The sequence below is a fragment of the Erinaceus europaeus genome, chromosome 9 (genome assembly GCF_950295315.1).
Source record: "Erinaceus europaeus chromosome 9, mEriEur2.1, whole genome shotgun sequence".
In the NCBI taxonomy this organism is placed as follows: domain Eukaryota; kingdom Metazoa; phylum Chordata; class Mammalia; order Eulipotyphla; family Erinaceidae; genus Erinaceus; species Erinaceus europaeus.
This window is the reverse complement of record NC_080170.1, coordinates 122,575,750-122,597,038: the sequence shown is the minus strand read 5'-3', so window position 1 is coordinate 122,597,038 and position 21,289 is coordinate 122,575,750. Positions and strand designations below refer to the sequence as shown.

The 21,289-nt window shown below is 56.4% G+C and overlaps 1 protein-coding gene across 2 annotated transcripts in view; it reads right to left on the bottom strand.

Moving 5' to 3' along the window:
* DOP1B (DOP1 leucine zipper like protein B) overlaps positions 1-20,828 on the bottom strand; it is a 75,776-nt gene extending 54,948 nt beyond the window's left edge. Inside the window, exons 1-10 of one of the 2 annotated variants that reach the window (XR_009551708.1) lie at positions 20,650-20,784; positions 18,467-18,637; positions 15,567-15,756; positions 11,292-11,390; positions 9,581-9,707; positions 7,537-7,646; positions 7,054-7,168; positions 6,379-6,499; positions 3,612-3,731; positions 521-623 (exon numbers count right to left, since the gene is read on the bottom strand). Coding sequence is in view for 1 of the 2 variants with exons in the window: in XM_060198677.1 (XP_060054660.1) it covers positions 521-623; positions 3,612-3,731; positions 6,379-6,499; positions 7,054-7,168; positions 7,537-7,646; positions 9,581-9,704; positions 11,292-11,390; positions 15,567-15,756; positions 18,467-18,603 (1,119 nt within the window). In the remaining variant the exon portion in view is untranslated. Of the gene's footprint in view, positions 1-520; positions 624-3,611; positions 3,732-6,378; positions 6,500-7,053; positions 7,169-7,536; positions 7,647-9,580; positions 9,708-11,291; positions 11,391-15,566; positions 15,757-18,466; positions 18,638-20,649 lie in introns of both variants that reach the window. The other variant, XM_060198677.1, reaches the window with a different exon arrangement.
* Positions 20,829-21,289: the final 461 nt, after the last annotated feature.

The following is a 21,289-nucleotide window of genomic DNA, read 5'->3' as shown; positions in this document are numbered from 1 at the left end:
AAAAATCTAATTAAAAAGAATTTAAGTTTAAAAAAGATCATATGTATTCATTACTAAGAGAGAAAGAAATAGAGAGAGAACCAGAGGTTACTCAGGCACATGTGCAGCCGGGGGGGGGGGGGGACTCTCACTCCTGAATGGCTGGGGTACGGAGGGGAGGTCCCTGCTTGGCATCGGGATTAGGTCACTCCAGCCTGGCCCTCAGATGGGTGGCTCTGGAGCCATGACCCCTTTTGAAGCAGACACGGGGAGGCATGGTGTCTTGGCCCGGGAGGAGGCCTGTGGAGGAGGTGGGGGCTTGCGGGTCTGCTCTGGTTCACTCCTGCTCTGTCTGTGGCCAGTTGGCTGTTCCCAGCATGCACCGTGTCTGCCTTTGCATTTGGAGAGAGGTAGAGGCTCACCACAGGCCCAGAGCTTCCCCTGGTGCTATGGCACTTACCCAGGGTGCTGGGGTTCAAGGCTGTGCCCTAGCATGTATGGCTGGCATGGTGGGGCGGGGCGGGGCGGGGCGGGGCCTCACCAGGGGGATGACGCCCAACAGGAACACCAGGAGGGTGCAGAGCTCGGAGACGCTGGGCGGTGGACTGGAGGACCCCGGTCCGGGGCGCTGTTGCTTCTCTTGCCTGTGTGGGCACAGGACAGCCAGATCAGCCCTCCCTCCCTGCTGACATGTGCTCTCCGGGGGGGTGGCACCTGCCTCCACCCCCATCCCAATCTCTCACTCTTTGATTCGAGAGAGAGAGAGAGAGAGAGAGGAGGGACACAACAGTTCTGCTCCATCGTCCACAGAGCTCCCCCTGGTCCTGCTGTTCACGGAGCTCCCATGTGGTGCTGGGGACCGAACCAGGGACTTGAGGACAGAAAGGTGCCTTGTTCTTTTCTCAAAAAATATTTTATTTTCTTATTTATTCATTGGATGGAGAAAGAGAGAAATCAAGAGGGAAGGGGACATAGAGAGGGAGCGAGACAGAGAGACACCTGCAGCCCTGCCTCACTGCTCGTGAAGTCTCCCCCCTGCAGGTGGGGACGGAGGGCTTGAACCCGGGTCCTCGAGCATGGTAACGCATATACTCTACCAGTGTGCCACTGCCCAGCTCCTACCCCATCCTTCTGAAAGGAATTACATTTGTGTATCTGATGAGATTGGGTGTGGGATTATGTGAAAGCATGGTGGGGCCTAGGGGAACTCCCCCATCCTTGAGATGGGGGTCTGAAAAGACATCCCACCTGTCAGCCTCTCCCTTTCTGGGATGGAGCTTGGAGGGAAAAGCTTTCCTGACTCAGTTCCCCCTTGTTGGTCTCCCAGGCTTCACAATGGCCTGCACCCTCTAACACTTAACCCATTCATTCCCCTGCTACAAACCAAATGGTTGCCTGCTTGAAAGTTCACTTAAAGTTCACTATAAGTTCACCGTCTTTGATCACATGCAAACTATACTCCATCACCCTGTCTTGTCAGCAACCTAACAGTGAGACCCACACACATTATTTCCTCGTTCTTTGATCACTACGCCTTACATCAATATTCTGTTCTTCTCAGCTTTATTTCACTCTGCTGGTTTAACCACCATGTTTTCCTTAATACCTTTAGTTAGTTAGCACCCTTGCCTCATGGTAACTAATCATCCTGACCTTTTCACTACCCCTATCAATTCTTGTCATTCCTTAACCCTTTCACCGTAAGGGTACTGACCTTTTGGAAACCCATGATTACTGACATATGTGAAAAATGTTCTTTGTTCCACTCTGCTATATAGGCCCCGTCTTTTTCCTGAATAAATCAGGTTGTTCACACCTGAATTTTCCCCTGGAGTTCCCTATGTTTGCACAGTCCCTTAAATTGGCACAGGGAAGCCAGCGGCTACCTCGGTTGTGAGGCCACCCACGTGAACACCAACAACTGGGTGTGTTCAGGATGGTGTGGCCCCGGGCTCACTCCACCCATCTTCCTTCCTCCCTTCATCTCTGTCCTTACATGAGGGTTATTGCACTGGGTCAGTGCCTTTATGGTTCCACGCCTCTTGGTGGCCATTTTTTCCCCTTCTCTCCTCTGGATGGAGCATGAGAGACAGAGACGAAGAGAGGGAGAGAGAGACAGGGAGAGCGGGAGAGACCCCACAGAAGAGCTCCACTGCCTGTGAAGTTCCCTCCCCTGCAGGTGCTGCTGTGTGTTGGCCTGTGGCTTAAACTGAAGTCCTCACGAATGGGGACGTGTGCCCTCTGCCAGAGCACCACCCGTCGGCCCCCATGCGTGACTCGTCAGTAACTCTGGCAAAGGCAGTACTGGGCCTGGTGGCCTGTGGGTGCTCTGCTCCAGTGCCCTCATGCTTCGTCCGACACCAGGAAAGGCAGGTCCCGTGGCTCCCCCATTGGGTTCTGGGGACGAGGGTCCCCTAACCTGGAAATGCACCCAGAAGCTTCTCGAGCCTTCAGGACCCCCCCCCCCCGCCCCCTGCACAGGTTCTGCCGACAGGACTTTCCTGTCCTGTGACTGGGGTGGCCTCAGCCCTCGTGGCAGTGCCCCCAGCTGAGACTCCAGGCTCCCGACCCAGACCGGGGTCGTGGTCATGGAGAGGGGGCTGGACAGCCACGTGAGGCAGGGCTTCCTCCCATGGAACAGCCGCAACTTAGCCTTATGGTGGTGGAGAGACAGTTGGACTCTCAGGCATGAGGCCCTGAGTTCGATCCCGGCCATCACCTGAGCTCCGCTTCTCCTTCCCTCCCTGCCCCCCTTTCTCCCTGCTTTAATAAACACACCTTCAAAGCCAAAGTTGCGTAGTCTGATCCCACTGCTGAACTGTAGGGCAGTATTTATCTTACATTGAAAATGTATTTCATGTTTTTTTTTTTTTTTTTGTCACCAGAGTTATTGCTGTCCCGTGGCCTACACTATGATTCCACCACTCCTGGGAGCTTTATTTCTCTTGACTCTCTTTTTCTGATCACGATCCAAGTGAAGAGGAAAGGAGAGAGAAGGAGAGACACCTACAGCCCTGCTCTACCATGCATGAAGCTTCTCCCCTGCAGGGGGAGACCGGGGCTTGGACCTGGGTCCTTGCGCACAGTAACGTGCGCTCTATTGGGTGCAGCACCACCCGGCCCTCAGTTTTTTAAAGCTGGCAGCTGGATAGACAGGCCGGGTCAGATGTCCCCACTGCTTCTCTGCTCAGTGACTGTGGGCCGGACCCGCTGTCCTGTTCAGCTCAGCTGGGCTCAGTCTCTGTGCCGTGAGCTCCTGCTCTGTTATCTCGGGCTTTATCTCAGCAAGAGAGAAAGTGAGACACCTGCAGACATGCTTCACTGCTTGTGGAGCCTGCCCCCTGCAGGTGGGGAGCGGGGGCTCGACCCCGAACCCTTGCTTGTGGTGACTCGTGAGCTTAACGGGGTGTGCTGCCACCCGGCCCCCTGAAACACCAGGGCACTGGGGCTTCTGCCCACGGCCTGAACATCCCCGACTGGTACCGGGGCCTGACCCTGGGTCCCGGGTTCGGCAAGGCATGCGCCCTAACTGGTGAGCTCTCGCCCCCCTCCTGAGACCACCCGGGGGCAGCAGGCTGTGCGTGACCTGACTGCACCGAGTCCCCCCCCCCCGACGGGCCGGTGCTGCTCACCCGAGGGCGGACAGGAAGCAGCGTGTCATGTAGTCCCAGAGGAAGTCTGCGCTCAGTGACGTCAGCAGCAGGTTCACCGTCTTCACGATCTCCGAGGCGTGCTTGTTCTCCTTGATGGTGCTGTGCAGGGGGAGGCAGGGAGGCCGGGAGAGAAGGCTTGCCCAGCTCTGGGACACTCTGTGCTCAGGTGTTTGTTTGTTTTGCCACTAGGGTTGTCACTGGGGCTCAGTGCTGGCACTAGGAATAATTTACCGCTCCTGTTGGACATTTTTTTTCCTTTTGTTCTTTCTATTTTATTGGACAGGACAGAGAGGAATTGAGAGGGGGAATGAGAGAGGGAGAGGGAGAGAGAGAGGCAGAGAGACAGTTGCAGACCTTCTTTATTGCTTGTGAGGCATCCCCCCCTGCAGGTGGGGAGAGGAAGCTCAAACCCGGGTCCTTGGGTGTAGCGGTATGTGCGCTTAGCTGGGTGTGTCGCCGCACGGCCCCCTCAGTCGTTTGCTTTTCAAGATCTACTTTATTTCCCGTGTGATAGGAAAAGCGTTTCGTCAGAGAGAAGCCAGGGCCTGGCTCTAGCTTCTGTGGTGTCAGGATGAGCCGGGGAGTGCAAAGCCTGTGCTCTGCCCACTAAGCTGTCTCCCTAACCCCTAGGTGCCAGTATTTCCCTCTCCCCTCCTCCACTTCCTCTTCCTGTTGCTGTCTTCTATACACCTGGACTTTTTTTTTTTTTTTTAAAAAAAAACCCTTATTTTATTTGACAGGAAAGAGAAAAATTGAAAGGGAGGAGGGGGGAGAGAGACAGAGAGACCCCTGCAGCCCTGCTCTACCGCTCGTGAAGCTTCCCCCTGCAGGTGGGGACCAGGGGCTTGAACCTGGGTCCTTGTGTGTGGTGATACGTACACTTAACCAGGTGCACTACCACCCGGCTCCTCTGTTTGCCTTTTAAAAACAGAGACAGACATAATGGGGAGAGGAGGAGTGACAGGCACCCCAACAATGAAGCTCCCTCCACTGCAGTGGGGGCCGGGCTTGAACCTGGGTCTCACACATGGCAAAGCTGTGCACAGTCCGGGCGAGGGCCCACATACTCTCTGACAGATCCCTGGCGTCAGTCTGAAAAGCTCTAGTTGACTAAGTAACGCCTGATTTCTAGAGTGAATGACAGGGACTGCCTGGTGCATCTAAGTCTGCCAGTGTTCTTACTCAGGAGAGACTTTGCAGGACGTTAGCCTACATAGATTCATACCAACCCACTAGCTTACAAACACATTTGGGGCAGACAGCACAGTGGTCATGCAAAAAGACGCCTGTGCCTGAAGTTCCTATGTCCAAGGTTCAATCCATAGCACTACCAGAAGCCTAAGTGGAGCAGTGCTCTGGTTAAAACAGAAAAACAGAAACACGTTGAAAAGTGACTCCAGCAGCCGGGGAGGGGACTGACTCGGTGGGGAGAGGACATTCCCTAAATGCGTGAGGCCACTGAGTCCACACCCCAGCAGGGTATAACAGAGTGGGCCTTTTGCCTGCCTCCTCTCTTATAAAATAAAAATAGACACGCAAATAAATAAACCTTCAAAACAAGAGAACTACTGTTAAAAGAGTCTGGCTGTGAGAGGGGGCCCTGAACACATCTCTTAGCACGCCGGGCTTGTGTTCGCCTCAGGTTTGCACAGCCCGTGGCCTCGTTTCTCTGCAGGGCCGACAACACCTGGAACTTCTCAAACACTAACTGGGGCGTGTGGACACCACAGCTCCAGCGCCAGAGCGCCCAGCCATAGCTTGACAGGACCTGATGCGGATGAGGAAGGGCCTGACTTGTCAGCCTCTGCAGCTGTGTATCCGCCAAGACTCCGTACGGCGCAGTAGTTGGGAGAGCCCTTGCAATACTGTGAGCTTGTCAGAGGGGATTCGATGGCCCTGCTCTCTCTCTCTCTGGAGCAGCCCCTTCTGCATATGTCCTGTCTCCCTTCTGTTCCCCTTGTTAACAACTGTCACGCTTTTCGCTGATACGCGCTGCTTTGGAATCCCTTTGAGGCAACTTGTAACCAGCTGATAAAAAGCAGGGGGCCCGGTGGTCAGGGCTGCACTACTCTCTGTCTTCCTGAAGGACAGTAGGGGATGTAAGCCGCCGGGCTTCTCAAAGAACAGACTTGAGTCTTTGAGTCATCATTTGTGGGATCCTGTGTGGAAACTACGAGCCACGAAAATGAACATCTGACAGTAAAAGCCAACTGCAGGTCACGGGCAGATAACTGGAATAGTGTGGTCTGACCATTCAGGAACTTGATTCAGGCCTGTGTATCTTCCGTGACTCAGAGGAGTTATTTAAGGCCTCTGTCCTATGGAAATCACACAAGGATGTGTGTACAGAGGATGCCATCATGGGGCTGAGAGATGGTTCAGTGGGTAGAGAAAAGCCATGCAGGAAGCCCTGGGTTAGAATCCTGACACCACCTGGCGGCTCCATGGACAGCACTGGGAGGTGTGGGGGGGGGAGCTTTGTGGATGGCATCTCCCCCTCTGTCCCTCTTCCCTTCTTAGAGCACACAGAAACAAACCTGGGTCAGAGAGAATGTCTGGTGCATGCATGAGGCCCTGGGCTCATTTCTCTGGAACTATGTTCAAACAGCACTGGAGCAAAACCTAGTGCTGAAGGGTGACGTCACGCTTACAGTCCAAAGTCAGGGGAAGCCCCCAGCCCCCACCCTGCTTAAGGGCCTCGGAGCACAGGCCCTCGGGTGCCCTGGGCGGGCCCCAGGGTGCCTACCTTATCGGGGAGCACCCGCTCTGAGTATAGCTCAGTGTCAGGTCAGAGCCGAGAGCATTGCTGCAGTAAGAATAAAAAGCCCGGATAACTTCCAGGAACAAGTCCTCAACCACCTGAGGGCCTGCAAACAGAGAGAGAACCGTCAGAGAAAGAAGCCCTTTCGGGGCCAGGCTGTGGCGCACCTTGTTGAGTGCACACATTACAGTGCGCAGGGACCCAGGTTCAAGCCCCTAGCCCCCACCTACAGGGGGAAAGCTTTGCAAGTGGTGAAGCAGGGCTGCAGAGGTCTCTGTGTCTTTCCCTCTCTACCTCCTTCTTCCTCTCAATTTCTGTCTGTGTCTATCCAATGAATAAATAAAGATTATAAAAATTTTTTAAAAAGGCCTTTTGCTTTCAGATCAGTGGCAGAGCTACACGTGGCGCCCGTGTGTATGTGTGTGTGTGTGTGAACACTTTTTACACTGTCAGGGCTTGAACCTGGGCCATGCACATGGCGAGGCAGCACCATATCTGAAGGTGCTATCTTGCAGGCTCAAGGGTCAGCTTCTAAAACATCTACATAGAGAGACAGAGCTAGCTTCCCCCAGTGCCATACGGCACTCCCGTGTGGTGCTGGGGTTTGCGCCCTCCCCAGTGGACTGTCTTCTGGCCCGGGAGTGGCACGTGCCCCCTCACCTATCTCTGGCTTGTCCAGCAGGCTGAGGAGGAGGCGGAAAGGCTTCAGGTAGGCATGGAGCCGCTCCTCCCCGTCGGTCTGGGTGAACTCCTGGTGCAGAATCTCCCCCAGGGCCTGCGGACAGGAGACCCAGCCCCACGGCCGTGTCGGACACTGCGGCTACTCTCACCACAGCTGCTCTGCCAACCTCGGCTCGGGAGGCAGCGCAGGGGAGAAAGCCCATGGATTTCAAGGCTTGAGGTCCCGAGTCTGACCCCTGGCGTCTCTTGCTCCCATTAATACAGAATTACAGATGAGTCTCTGAAGTAGAGAGCAGCACTCACAGCGCCAGATGGGTGTGCTGCAACGCTCCTGACTGTGTGCCCGGAACATGCCGGAAGCTGGCTCGGGGACCTGGCAAACAATGCCAAGGAACAACACCCCCACCCCCACCCCCAAGGAAGGCCTTGGATGGAGAGAACTTTCCGGAAGCATCTCTTTACCTCAACGAGGAGATCCTTGGAATAGGTTTCGAAAAAATACAAGGACGGGTTTTCATAGGACTTCGAGGTTTTGGTTTCTGGCATGATGGTGTTGCCTTTAATGTCTGAGCCTGGAAGACAGCCACCCCCCTTGGGTCAGCTGCAGGACACTGGGCACCTGGAGGTCTTGTGCTCTGGCAGGTGAAAGACCCACAGTTTACAGCAGCCCCAACGTGGAGGCAACCCAGCTGTCCAACGCCAGCTGAGGCTGAGGGGCTGAGAAAGTGCTGGTCTAGATGCACAACGGAATACCACTCAGCTATTAAACATGGTGACTTCCCCTTCTTCACCTCATCTGGGATGGAGCCTGAAGGAATCATGTGAAGTGACATCAGCCAGAAAGAGAAGGATGAAGATGGGATGACCTCACGCATGGACAGAAGTGGAGAAATAAGAACAGAAAAGGGGAAACAAAAAGACAAATCTGACTGGGCTCAGAGTATTGCAGCAAAGCAAAGGACTCTGGGGAAGGGAGACAGGGAGAGGGGTTGAGGAGACGGGGGGCTTTGGGGTCCTGGTGCAGGACAGTGGGAAAGGACCCAAGCTGGGAGTGGGTAGGAGTGTTTGCAGACACCTGTCACGGGGAGATGAGGTGTGGTACCATATGCCGACACCTGGGTCAACTGTTCTGTAAACTGTTGGTCCGTCAATTAAAAAAAAAAAATTCTCTGGATTCTCCCAGCAGGAGACGAGATCTGGCCAGTGCCTGCTGCCAGCGCAGCTCCACAGCCCACAGAGCTCTCCCAGGGTCTCTGTGGTGCTTCCACGTGAGGAGAGACTGCTGCAGGGCCTCTCACACAGGGCGCGTGCTCCAGCCAGTCAGCCACACCCTGGCTCCTGCCTTTTTATGTTTATGGGGTGCAGGGGAATGAAACCCATATCATGTAAGTAGGATACCACTGAGCTACCTCTCTGAAGCAATTTTTAACCTAGATTCTGAGACCGGAGAGGGAGAGACTCCACAGTCCTGCCCCACTCTCCATGAGGCTCCCTGGGTACAGTGCATGGTGGACAGAGAGAGAGAGAGAGAGAATGATTCCTCAGCCCTGCCCACCCTCCATGGGGCTCCCTGGGTGCTGTGCCTGGTGCTGAGAGAGGAGACACCCAGTCCCTGCCCACCCTCCATGGGCTCCCTGGGTGCTGTGCCTGGTGCTGAGAGAGGAGAGACCCCACAGCCCTGCCCACCCTCCATGGGCTCCCTGGGTGCTGTGCAGGGTGCTGAGAGAGGAGAGAGCCCCACAGCCCTGCCCACCCTCCATGGGGCTCCCTGGGTGCTGTGCCTGGTGCTGAGAGAGGAGACACCCCACAGCCCTGCCCACCCTCCATGGGGCTTCCTGAGTGCTGTGCAGGGTGCTGAGAGAGGAGAGACCCCACAGCCCTGCCCACCCTCCATGGGGCTCCCTGGGTGCTGTGCATGGTACTGAGAGAGGAGACACCCCACAGCCCTGCCCACCCTCCATGGGGCTTCCTGAGTGCTGTGCAGGGTGCTGAGAGAGGAGAGACCCCACAGCCCTGCCCACCCTCCATGGGGCTCCCTGGGTGCTGTGCATGGTACTGAGAGAGGAGACACCCCACAGCCCTGCCCACCCTCCATGGAGCTCCCTGGGTGCTGTGCATGGTACTGAGAGAGGAGACACCCCACAGCCCTGCCCACCCTCCATGGAGCTCCCTGGGTGCTGTGCCTGGTGCTGAGAGAGGAGACACCCCACAGCCCTGCCCACCCTCCATGGGCTCCCTGAGTGCTGTGCATGGTGCTGAGAGAGGAGAGACCCCACAGCCCTGCCCACCCTCCATGGGCTCCCTGGATGCTGTGCATGGTGCTGAGAGAGAAGAGACCCCACATCACCACTCCACCATCCATGAACTGCGCCCCCTCCATGCTGTCCATGGTGCTGGCAGCTGAGCCCAGGGCCTCATGCCTGGCACGGTGTGCGTGTACTCCAGCTATGAGCACCCCACCAGGGCGCCTGACGGGTCCCCACTGCTCTGCCCATGGACGCCCTACCTAGCAGCCAGGCGTACAACCTCCTGTTGAGAGACATGTCCCTGCGCAGCAGGGTGTGTGTGGCCGCGGCCAGGATCTCCACGACGTCAGCTCTGCGCAGGGGGACGGCGCTCTCCTGGGGGTCCTGCTGGGGACAGGGCAGGCGCTACTGCGAGGGGAGGGCCAGGTGGGTCAGTGGCTTCCTGCCAGGCCGCCCTGCCCTGCCGGTCCGACTACGCGGCTGGGTCAGCTCACTCCTGCCTTCACCGCAGCTCTCTGGGATTGGGAAGGACCCCATGCTTTGAGCAGGGAACTGTCACCTAGGGGTGCTGTGGGGACTGTGCAGTGTTCCGTGTGTGCTGCGATCTAGGGGTGCTGTGGGAGCTGCTCCCAGGGAGCTGTTTTGGGGTGCTGTGGGAACTGCTCCCAGGGAGCTGTGATCTAGGGGTGCTGTGGGAACTGCTGCCAGGGAGCTGTGTTCTGGGGGTGCTGTGGGAACTGCTCCCAGGGAGCTGTGATCTAGGGGTGCTGTGGGAACTGCTGCCAGGGAGCTATGTTCTGGGGGTGCTGTGGGAACTGCTCCCAGGGAGCTGTGATCTAGGGGTGCTGTGGGAACTGCTGCCAGGGAGCCGTGTTCTGGGGGTGCTGTGGGAGCTGCTCCCAGGGAGCTGTGATCTAGGGGTGCTGTGGGAACTGCTGCCAGGGAGCCGTGTTCTGGGGGTGCTGTGGGAGCTGCTCCCAGGGAGCTGTGTTTGGGGGTGCTGTGGGAGCTGCTCCCAGGGAGCCGTGTTCTGGGGGTGCTGTGGGAGCTGCTCCCAGGGAGCTGTGTTTGGGGGTGCTGTGGGAGCTGCTCCCAGGGAGTTGTAATCTAGGGGTGCTGTGGGAGCTGCTCCCAGGGAGCTGTGTTTGGGGGTGCTGTGGGAAGGGCTGAGGTCCCATCTTTTGCTACAACAGGGAAGGAAGTGGAAGGGATCGTGCTTTCTGAAATAAGCGAGGAGGAAAGAGACAAGCACTGGCAGACATCAGGCGGATGTGAGGAGCAGAGCCGGGGCAAAGGCCGAGGAGGCGTGAGTGAGCTGGGTTCTCACAGCGTGGCGGCGGGGGCAGCGGCTACAGTGTCGGACTCTCCAGCAGGAGGCCCTGCGTCCACCCTCTGTGCCGCATGTGCCAGAGAGATGCTCTGGTCTGTCTCACCCGTCGGTCAAACCTGAATAGAAACTAAATGCTTGTGGTCTTGAGGTCTCAGCGCGTCCTAGGATTCTACTTGTTTTTCCCACACGGTTATCACTGGGGTTCAGTGTCTGCATGACTCTACCATCCCCAGAGACTAATAAAGGGTGAGAGACAGAGAGTGAGAAAGAAGGGGCGAGAGACACCGAGAAGGAGAGGTGCTTGCGGCCCTGCCTCACCGCTCATGAAGCTTCTCCCCTTGCGGTGGGGAGCGGGGACCTGAACCCGCTCTCTGGCACATAATGTGTGTGCTGCACTGGGTGCGCCGCCACTCAGCCCCCTTAGATCTAAAGCTTCTAGGAGGAGAGGCGGGGGCCTAGCACCCTGTGATGGAGGGCGAGGGCACTCAGGTGGAGGCTGAGGTCGCCCTGTCTTGGGAAGATGTGGAACTCGACCCCCCCAAGACAACAGTCTCGGAAACATTTCCTGGGGGAGCCCGAGCTAAGTGCCCCCCAACCCCAGGAATTGGCACAGGCCACCCCCGGAGAACGCCGGGACTCACCAGACTGGTGCAGAACGGGAAGAAGAAGAGGACAAGCTCCAGGCTGTTTCTCTGCACCAGGACGTTTGAGTCCGACAGCAAGGCGCACAGAGCCTTCACCTGTGGACGACAGGCAGGCCACTCTCTGCTGACTTCCACTTTTTTTTTTTTTTAAGATTTTATTTATTGATTGATGAGAAGGATAGGAGGAGAGAGAGAAAGAACCAGACATCACTCTGGTGCATGTGCTGCCGGGGATTGAACCCAGGACCTCATGCTTGAGAGTCCAAGGCTTTATCCACTGCGCCACTTCCCGGACCACTTTATTGCCACTTTTTATCTCACTGTTTATTGTGCCCATGGGGTTATAGCTGGGGGTGGGCGTGGGGCGGCTCTGCAGTGATGATTCCGCCGCTCCAGGTGGCTTTTTTTTTTTCAAGAGGTTGAAAGACAGAGAGGGAGAAATAGAGGGAGAAGCAGCAGAAAATCTGACATTTTCCCACTTTCAGTGGCTGATGAGGCCAAGGAGAGAACCACCAGGCTGGGGAGAAAGCGTCTGGGCAGTGACACTGGGGTCCAGGGCCAGGCTGGGCCCTGCTGGGCGCCGGGGCAGGAGGCTGACCTCCACTTAGTCCTTCCCCTGGACCTCAGAGGAGCCCTGAGGGTGACCCACACCCTCATTCTGCAAGCAGGTGTGGGCCCTGATGGTGGTTAATTCACCCCAGCCCTCCCCGTCCCACCTGAGAACTCAACTCAGTGCAGCTCACCTGCGGGGTGTGTGGCCTCCACCCTTCAGTGATGATTAATTAAATGACCAGAAAACCAAGGCACTTACCCTGGGGGAGGACGGAAGGGGTGGGAGGGGCAGGGGGAGGACTCTAGGGCTCTCCTGAGGGGCGGTGGTGGGCGTCTTACACACACGGCAGAGTTCCTAGGGCTGTAAGCTTATGCTAATCAATAAAAGCTCATCAACGAAATCTCTCCATCTTTTCTGGTTGTTACAAAGGTTTCCGCACTGAGAGTTGACTTGTTCAGATAGAAAGACACAGAGACAGACAGGGACAGACTGGGGAAAGGCACCACAGCACAGAAGCTTTCCCCCAGGGCCACGGGGGCTGGACTCGAACCTGGTCACACGTGGTGGAAGCAGGTACACTGTCCAAGTAAGCTATCTCGCCGGCCTGAGAAAGGTGTTTTGTTCTGTTTTTCTCAACCACTTTAATGTTATAAGAGAAACAAGCCATTAAAATATCAACAGAGAAGGAGTCGGGAGGTAGCGTAGTGGGTTAAGCGCAGGTGGCGCTGAGTGCATGGACCGGAATAAGGATCCCGGTTCGAGCCCCCGGCTCCCCACCTGCAGGGGAGTCACTTCCCAGGCGGTGAAGCAGGTCTGCAGGTGTCTCTGTCTTTCTCTCCCCCTCTCTGTCTCCCCCTCCTCTCACTATTTCTCTCTGTCCTGTCCAATAACGACGACATCAATAACAACAACAATAAAAATAAATAAATAAATAAATAAAATATATTAAAAAATATTAACGGAGGGCTAAATAGTATAATGGTTATGCAAAGAGACTCTCATGCCCGAGCTCTGGGGGAAACAAAACAAAACAATCTTAAAATATAAGCAGATCGCTCTACAGCATATGTTGATTTAAGCGTTGGCTCAGCACCTTTTAAGACCTTAGGGGTGCAGCTGCACACTGGCACGGAAGCCCGGTGCCCTCATCCCGGGGGGAGCGCTCCCCTGCCCCGCCCCCACTCCCTGTGGGAACTGCCACCGTTTTCATGGAGTAATCTGTCACCATTAGAACCTAAACTGAAAAAGAAAGCTCAGGGGACCGTGGACTGGGGAGACAGCACGGTGGTTCTGGAAGATTTTTATTATTTTTTTTTTACTAACTTTTTTTAATGATAGAGACAGCCAGAAATCAAGAGGGAAGAGGGAGACAGAGAGGGAGAGAGACAGACACCTGCAGCACTGCTTCACCACTCACAGAGCTTTCTCCTTGCAGGTGGGGATTTGGGGCTTGAACCCAGGTCCTTGTGCATAGTAACATGTGTGCTCCATCAGGTGCACCACCACCTGGCCCCTGGAAAAGATTTTATACCTGAGACTCCACAGTCCCAGGTTCAATCCCCAGTACCACCAGAAACCAGAGCTGGAGCTGAGCAGGGCTCCAGTCTCTGTCTTTCTCTCTGTATCTCCCTCATTAAAATGCAATGCAAGGCAATGCAATGAAATAATAAATATTCATTAAAAAAGAAAGAGAGCCCAGGGACCGGCCAAATAGTCACTTGGACGGTGTGCTACTCGGACACACATATGACCCAGGTTCGAGCCTGGCCCCCACCACACTGAGGAAGTCTCAGTGCTGTGGTCTCTTTTACTGTCTCTCTGTCTCTCTTTAAAATAAAATCCTGTGTGTTTGGTTCTTTCTCTCTCTCCTCCTATCTTTCGCATTTAATAAGTAAATAAAAAATATATATTTTTTATATTTATTTTATTTATTTATTCCCTTTGTTGCCCTTGTTGTTTTATTGTTGTAGTTATTATTATTGTTGTTGTTGTTGTTGGATAGGACAGAGAGAAACGGAGAGAGGAGGGGAAGACAGAGAGGGGGAGAGAAAGACAGACACCTGCAGACCTGCTTCACCGCCCGTGAAGCGACTCCCCTGCAGGTGGGGAGCCGGGGGCTCGAACCGGGATCCTTATGCCGGTCCTTGTGCTTTGCGCCACCTGCGCTTAACCCTCTGCTCTACAGCCCGACTCCCAAATAAAATATTTTTTTAAATAAAATACTTAGAGGAAGGAGGGAACAGAAAGTTCTGGGCTCTGCTCTCCCCACCAGGAGCAAGCAGGTCCCTGGACGGTCTGGAGAGAGACTACGGGGTCTCCCCAGGAGCCCCTGGGAACTGGGCTGGACATCAGGCAGGCAGGGGAGTGGCGCTCACTGTGCCTCAGACCAGGGCAGGAGACAGACCCCAGACCTCTGCCACTGTCACGGTGGATCAAGGGCCCCTGTGTGGCCGAGAGCTTCCAGAAAGGGCTTCTGCGGGTGTGAGCCCCACCTCTCTGCCTCTACCATGGCGATGCAACTGTTATACAGGGGCACCCAGAAAGGGGGGAGAGGGAGACAGAGAGAGAGAGAGAGAGAGAGAGAAAAGGAGAGAGAGAAGGGGAGGGAGATAGAAAGAAAGGGTGAGAGAGAATGGGAGAGAGAGGGAGGGAGATAGAGAGAGAGAAAGGGTGGGAGAGAGAAGGAGAGAGGGAGGGAGGGAGAAAGAAGGAAGGAGGGAGAGGGAGATAAAGAGAGAAAGGGAGAGAGAGAAGGGGAGAGAGAGAGGGAGGGAGATAGAGGAAAAGGGTGAGAGAGAGTGGGAGAGAGAGAGAGGGAGATAGAGAAAGGGAGCTAGAGAAGGGGAGAGACGGAGAGAGAGAAGGGGAGAGAGAGAGGGAGGGAGATAGAGAAAGGGTGAGAGAGAGAAGGGGAGAGAGAGGGAGGGAGAAAGAGAAAGGGAGAGAGAGAAGGGGAGAGAGATATGGAGAGAGAGGGAGGGAGGGAGATAGAGAGAGAGAGAGAAGGGGAGAGGGAGGGAGATAGAAAGGGTGAAAGAGAGAAGGGGAGAGAGGGAGGGAGATAGAGAGAGAGAAAGGGTGAGAGAGAGGAGAGAGAGAGGGAGGGAGAGAGAGGGAGGGAGAGAGAGAGAGAAAGGGAGAGAGAAAAGGGTAGAGAGGGAGGGAGGGAGAGAGAGAGGGAGGGAGAGAGAGAGAGAGGGAGAGAGAGAGAAAGGGAGAGAGAGAAGGGTAGAGAGGGAGGGAGGGAGAGAGAGAGGGAGGGAGGGAGGGAGAGATGGAGAGAAAGAGAGAGGGAGAGAAAGAGAGAAAGGGAGAGAGAGAAGGGTAGAGAGGGAGGGAGAGAGAGAAGGAGGGAGGGAGGGAGAGAGAGAGAAGGAGGGAGGGAGGGAGGGAGATGGAGAGAGAGAGAGAGAGAGAACTCCAGGAGGGCTCCTGCCTCCACAAGCTTGGGGCCTGGCTTAAGCCCTGGCAGCCCAAGGGAGACACCGAGTGGACAGGGGACACTGGTGAGGGTACCCCACCCACAAATGAAAGGAGGGGGCTATGAGATTGAGGAGACGGCTCACAAACACACACACAATAAGGACAGTGCAGCCGCGGCCCCGGCGTCCCCCCTGGTGGTGGTGGGGGAGGATGGTGGTGAGAGCTGGGGTGGGGATGGTGAGGGTGGCACTGCCCCCACCGCCCTGTCCCCGGGTCCCCCGCAGGAGGGCACCTACTGTGAGCTGGGGGTCGGCACCCAGCATGTACCGCTGCTCCCGGCCGGGGGCATCCCTGCTGATGTGGCCGACCAGGAAGAGTGAGGCGGGCAGGCGGGCGGCCGGGCTGCCCAGGACGCTGCCCCACAGCGCTGCGTAGAAGGGCTCGCGGCCCACCGCCACGGAGAGCCGCACGAGCAGGGCATCCGTCCTGTGGGGGGGAGGGGGGTCAGGGGGTCTCCCCGCGCTGGCCTGGAACATGCCAGACAGGGCCCGGGAGGCCTCGGGGCAGGGGCCTGGCAGCAGCCCGTGCTGGATGTGGCTGCAGCGTCAGTGCTCATAGGACGGGATGGCCACGGCCTGAAGAGGGGACATGTTGGTCTGCTTCTAATTCTGCTTCTAAGACCCCTTCTGTGTCATGGGTTTAATCCCCCCTGCTTAACACTGTGTTCTATTTACATAACCACTGTCAACTAAGCACCGCCCTGCCTCCAGGGCACTGGTTTAATCCCCACTGGTCCACGATGTCTCTTTGCTCCGCCCCCTCTCCTAGTACACCCTGATCTCCACCACTGTCTTTTCGCTCCACCCTCTCTACGTCACACCCTGTTTCCACCCTACTTGGCGAGTATATATAAGGACAGGATTGTGATTAGAGATGGCTTAGCTTAGATTGCTCTGCGTTCCACATGAATAGAGATACTGCTTACAGCGCAGCCATGAGTCCCTGGTCATCTGTCTCCCGCCCACGAAGCCAGCCCGGCAGGGCCAGGAGGGGCACAGCAGTCATGGCACCAGACATGCCTGCCCAAGCGTCCTGGTTCAGTCCCCGGCGCCGTGCCTGGCCGAGCTAGGCAGTGGCTCTGGTGTCTCTTTCTGAAGACATAAATAATGTCCTTTTACAAAAAGAACACATAGGGGCCGGGTGGTGGCGCACCTGGCTGAGAGCACATGTTACAGGGCACAAGGACCCGGGTTTGAGCCTCCAGTCCCCACCTGCAGGGGGAAAGCTTTGCGAGTGGTGAAGCAGGGCTGCAGGTGTCTGTCTCTCTCCCTCTCTACCTCTCCCTACCCTCTCAATTTCTGGCTGTCTCAATAAATAAAGGTAATAAAAAAATTCAAAAAAAATCTTTGATGAAAAAAGAAAAAATAACACATAAAAAAAAATTACCCACTGGGCTGGGTGGTGGTGCACCTGGTCGAGCACACATGCTACCATGTGCAGTGATCCGGGTTCAAGACCCCAGTCCTCACCTTCAGTGGGGAAGTTTCACAAGTGGTGAAGCAGGGCTGCAGGTGTCTGTCTCTCTCCCTCCCTAACTCCTCTGCCCTTCTTGACTTCTGCCTCTGTCCAACTAACAAATATTTAGAGATAAATGCACAAGGGTCCAGGTGGTGGCACACCTGGTTGAGTGCATGTTACAATGTGCAAGGACCTGGGTTCAAGTCCCCACTTCCCACCTATGGGGATGGGAGGATACTTCACATGTGGTGAAGTGAAGCTGGACGTCTCTCTCTCTCTCTCTCTCTCTCTCTCCATTTCCTCTTTCCTCTCAATTTCTCTCTGTCCTATCAAATAATAAACATCAATAATTACCCACTGCCTTTTTGTGTTAAACATGAACCTTCTCTTTAAAACCAGCTTGAATTGGCTGGGGGTATGGATCCACCTGCCAACACCCATGTCCAGCGAAGAAGCAGTTACAGAAGACAGGCCTTCCACCTTCTACACCCCACAATGATCCTGGGTCCATACTCCCAGAGGGATAAAGAATAGGGAGGCTTCCAATGGAGGGGATGGGATGCAGAACTCTGGTGGTGGGAATTGTGTAGAATTGTACCCCTCTCATCCAATGATCTTGTCGATCATTATTAAATTAATAAAAAAAAAAAAGCCAGCCTGAATCTGCCAGCTTATCAAATATTCACAGTGGTTCCTGGCCCCAACACCTTCTGGAAAGACCAAAGGGATGGGAATTGGGGGGGGAGAGGCACACAGAGTGACCCCCTGGGGGCTCGCCACCCATTGGCCTCTCTGGAGACTGAGCCTTACCTGCCTGCCCAGCTGGCAAGGCACTGTCTGCTGCTGGAGCGACATCGCACAGATGTGTCACTGTCCCTGGGGTCCACAGCAGGGTGCTGTGCTGGGGGAGAGCCCTACGGCTGGGGGGTGGGTGTCTGTGACACCCCATTCTTTCCAAGACCCCAGAACAGAACCAACCGTGAATTCCCAAAGCAGATGCCATGGAATACTGGGCCCCCGAGCTGCTCCACAGAAGGGGGGACGTCTTCCACTGCTCAGCGGGGAACCCCAGAACCCGCGTGGGCTCAGGCACCACATGGGTGTCCCTGGCGGAGCTGCGGACACTGCCAGGCCGCCGTGCTGAGCAGTAGCTTCCTGGGCCTCACCCTCAGGGACACAGACTCTACAGCCCCCCCCCCCCCAAGATTTTTTTTCTCTTCATGGGTGTATGTGTGTGGGGGGGCCACTGAAGCCCAGCTCAGCTCTGGCATATGGCGGTGCCGGGGACTGAACTCGGGTCCTCCGGAGCCTCAGGCGTGCAAGACTGGCGCATCACCTCCACGTATCTCCCCAGAGCCGGGTCTGTGCTCTAATCTCCAAACAGCCAAGGAAGACGTGGGGTGGAACGGGACCCCAGTGCTCCTGGCCAGAGCCCCAGCTCTGCTGATGGCGGGGCTTCATGCTTCACTGGGGAGTGAGCAGAGGGGCTGCCAGCAGTGCAATGGCCCGGGCAGCCCTCCAGGAGGGTGCAGAGACGCGGAGGAGGGAGAGGCACCATCAGGAGGCCCTCGGACCCCCGGGCCTTACATGGGGCAGAGTGTGCGCCCCCTCCCCTGGCTGAGCAGCCTCCAGTCCCCCAGCCCAGGTGACCCTGGGGACACCCCGCCCCTGCACACACCTGTCGTAGATGTCGGAGCCCTCCTCCAGCCCGGGCAGCAGCCCCGCCACGAAGGCCTGCAGGCTGGGCAGCAGCAGCCTGTGCAGCGGCAGGAAGTATTTCTCGTACAGGCCAAGCAGCACCGGCCTCACCGACATGGCCGCGTGCGCCAGGAGCGGGAACAGGCCGCAGCTTCGGGAGAGAAGGGGCAGGGGAGCGGTGGGTGAGCAAGGGCCAGCGGGAGTCTTGGACGCCACCTCTCGCGGGGGCCATCCGCCGGCTACCGGGCTCATGGCAAGAGGCTTGGCACCACCCACAGGCTCAGGGGGCCAGGGCACCTCAGGCTGTGATGGTTGGCCGCTAGGCCCCACCCCTTGGCCCACCAGCTCCAGCCCTCTCAGCCCACCAGGCCTCCCCTTGGCCTCACGCTGGCCCTTGCTACTCTTACTTATGGCTCGCTCCCTGTCTGATTCCAGTTCTTTTAAAGACGCCTGCACGATATTATTCAGGTTTCTGCCCAAAAGGTCTCTGTTCACCCCTACACTGCTATTCCTCTGACAGAAGAAAGGGGGAGGTGTCGGGGAAATTGTCAGGATGTGGTGGAGCTTGGCAGGGCTCGACCTGAAGAGTGCGTCTATCCTGTCAGTCTCTCTCTCTACCGAGAGGTTGAGCAAAGAGGGACAGGAGTAACCCCCAAGGTTTGCTCCGTCTATCAGACTCCCTGCCTCACAAAGCACCCCGCATTCCTGATACTATGGCCATTAGATAAAAAGAAAGGGGGAGATGTCAGGAAATTGTGAGGAGCCTCACAAAGCATTAAGCCAGCTCCCCTGCCCCCCCTGCATTCCTGATGTTTTTTTTTTGTTTTTGTTTTTGTTTGTTTTGCCTGGGAGATCCCCACCCATTCCATTCCTTTGCTCTGTCTTCTTTCTGCTCTCTGGACCCTACAGTTGCTGGGGGGGGGGGGGGGCTACCATTTCCAGTCCCTCCCACCTTTCTCCGCCCCTCTCCTAGCCATGTATGGTATTGTCAAGCCACTTCCGTTTCTGTCTTGGCTCTTCCGTGTCCCAACCTGGAGGAGGGCGGGTGAGCAGACCAAGAGGCTACGTGGGCCACTGCGGTTGGTGCCACGTGGCTTAACCAGGTGTGCTAGCACCCGACTCTGGGGCGCTCGCATGAATAAAGACTTGAATTGCCTTGCTGCCTCAATCTTGGTTCCTGGGTCATCTCTCTCTCCCGAGACGCTAGCCCGACAGGTGGACACCAAAATGGTCGGGTGTGGGGGAGAGGCAGAATGCTGGCAGGGAAGGACCCAGGCTCAAGCCCCCGCTCCCCACCTGTGGATGTGGGGGGAGCTTCACAAACGGAGAAGCGGGTCTGCGGGTGTCTCTCTTTCTCTCCATCTTTAGCTCCCTTCCCCTCTCAATTTCTCTCTGTCCTATCAGATAAAACAAAATAAAAGGAAAGGAAAAAGAAAAAAAAAAAAAAGGAAAAAAAATGGCCTCTAGGATTGGTGGCATCAAACCCTAGTCCCCACCTGCAGAGCGAAAACTTTACAAGTGGTGAAGCGGGGCTGCAGGTGTCCCTCTGCCTCTTTTGCTCTCTTTATCTCCATCCCCTCTCAATTTCTCCATCTATTAAATAAATAAATAGACAATAAAATAAAATTAAAAAGAAAGTTCTGAGACTGGAGAGAGTTCACTGGGCAGGGCACATGCCTGCTGAGGCACCAAGTAACGGGAAGCTTTCTCTGTCTCTCTCCCTCTCTCTGAGAGCAGCTGTGGCCTGGTGAGATCATGCATGCAGGCTGGCTCTCCCACCCTCCTCCCTCCCCTCCAAATAAAGTTGGGCGGGAGCTACTGCAATTATCTGCTGGTGGCGTTCATCAATGGGGTGCTGAGGAATGGACTCGGGACCCCACACCTGTGGGACACGGCTGCATAGCCTACGCGGTACAAATTTCTGTGGTTTATTTTTGGGGGAGAGGAAGGGACGGACAGAGGAGCTAGGTCCCCCTGTGCTATTCCTGGTGCTCCCGTGTGGTACTGGGTCTCGAACCCAGGACCTTGTGCAAGCTGTCCCAGCTGAGCTGTCTGGCTGCCAGGCCTGGGCACTGCAGCTCCCCATCCCTCCACCCTCCCCCACCCCCGCCCCCCATCAGGGCTGGCTGTGTGCTTGCTGGGATGTGCATGGCGCCCTCCTACCTGTACAGGAACAGGTCCCTGGCCAGCCACTTGGGGCCCACGATCTTGAAGATGATCTCGTATGTCTCCAGGGCCTTGAGGTGCACGCCACTGGGCAGCGCGGGGTGCAGGCACTGGGCCAGGCGCTTGCCGATGACCAGCCTCCGAGGCAGCAGGGAGTACTTGAGGCTGCTCTGCAGGGCCTGCGGGCGGGGGGCGGGGACCAGGCTCTAGACAGGGCTGGGGGAGTGGCGAGACCACTGACCGGGCTGGGGGGGCCCCGCAGGTAGCCTCCAGGGCCATGGGTGCCAGCCGGGAAGCCCTCCGTCAGGCTGGCAGTGACCAGGCACCGGACTCCAAGCACAGGAGACTCTGTCCCCTGTGGGCCAGCTCCTCACTGTGTGCAGCTGAAGCTGTGCGCCTCGGCCTGGGCAGCCCCCACCCACACAGGAGGCTGCAGATTCAGGGAGGGAGCCACCTGGCTCTAACAAGAGCCCCCTCTGGGTGGCAGGGCACTCTTAGCATTTCTGGGGGTGTTGGGGGAGCTGTGGTAGGGGAAGGAGAGATCCCACAGTCCTGACACCTTGGCCTCGGGCAGGCAGGCAGCCCTCAGGGGGTCATCCTAGAAGAGACAGGGAACACCACTGGGCTGTGTGTGCAG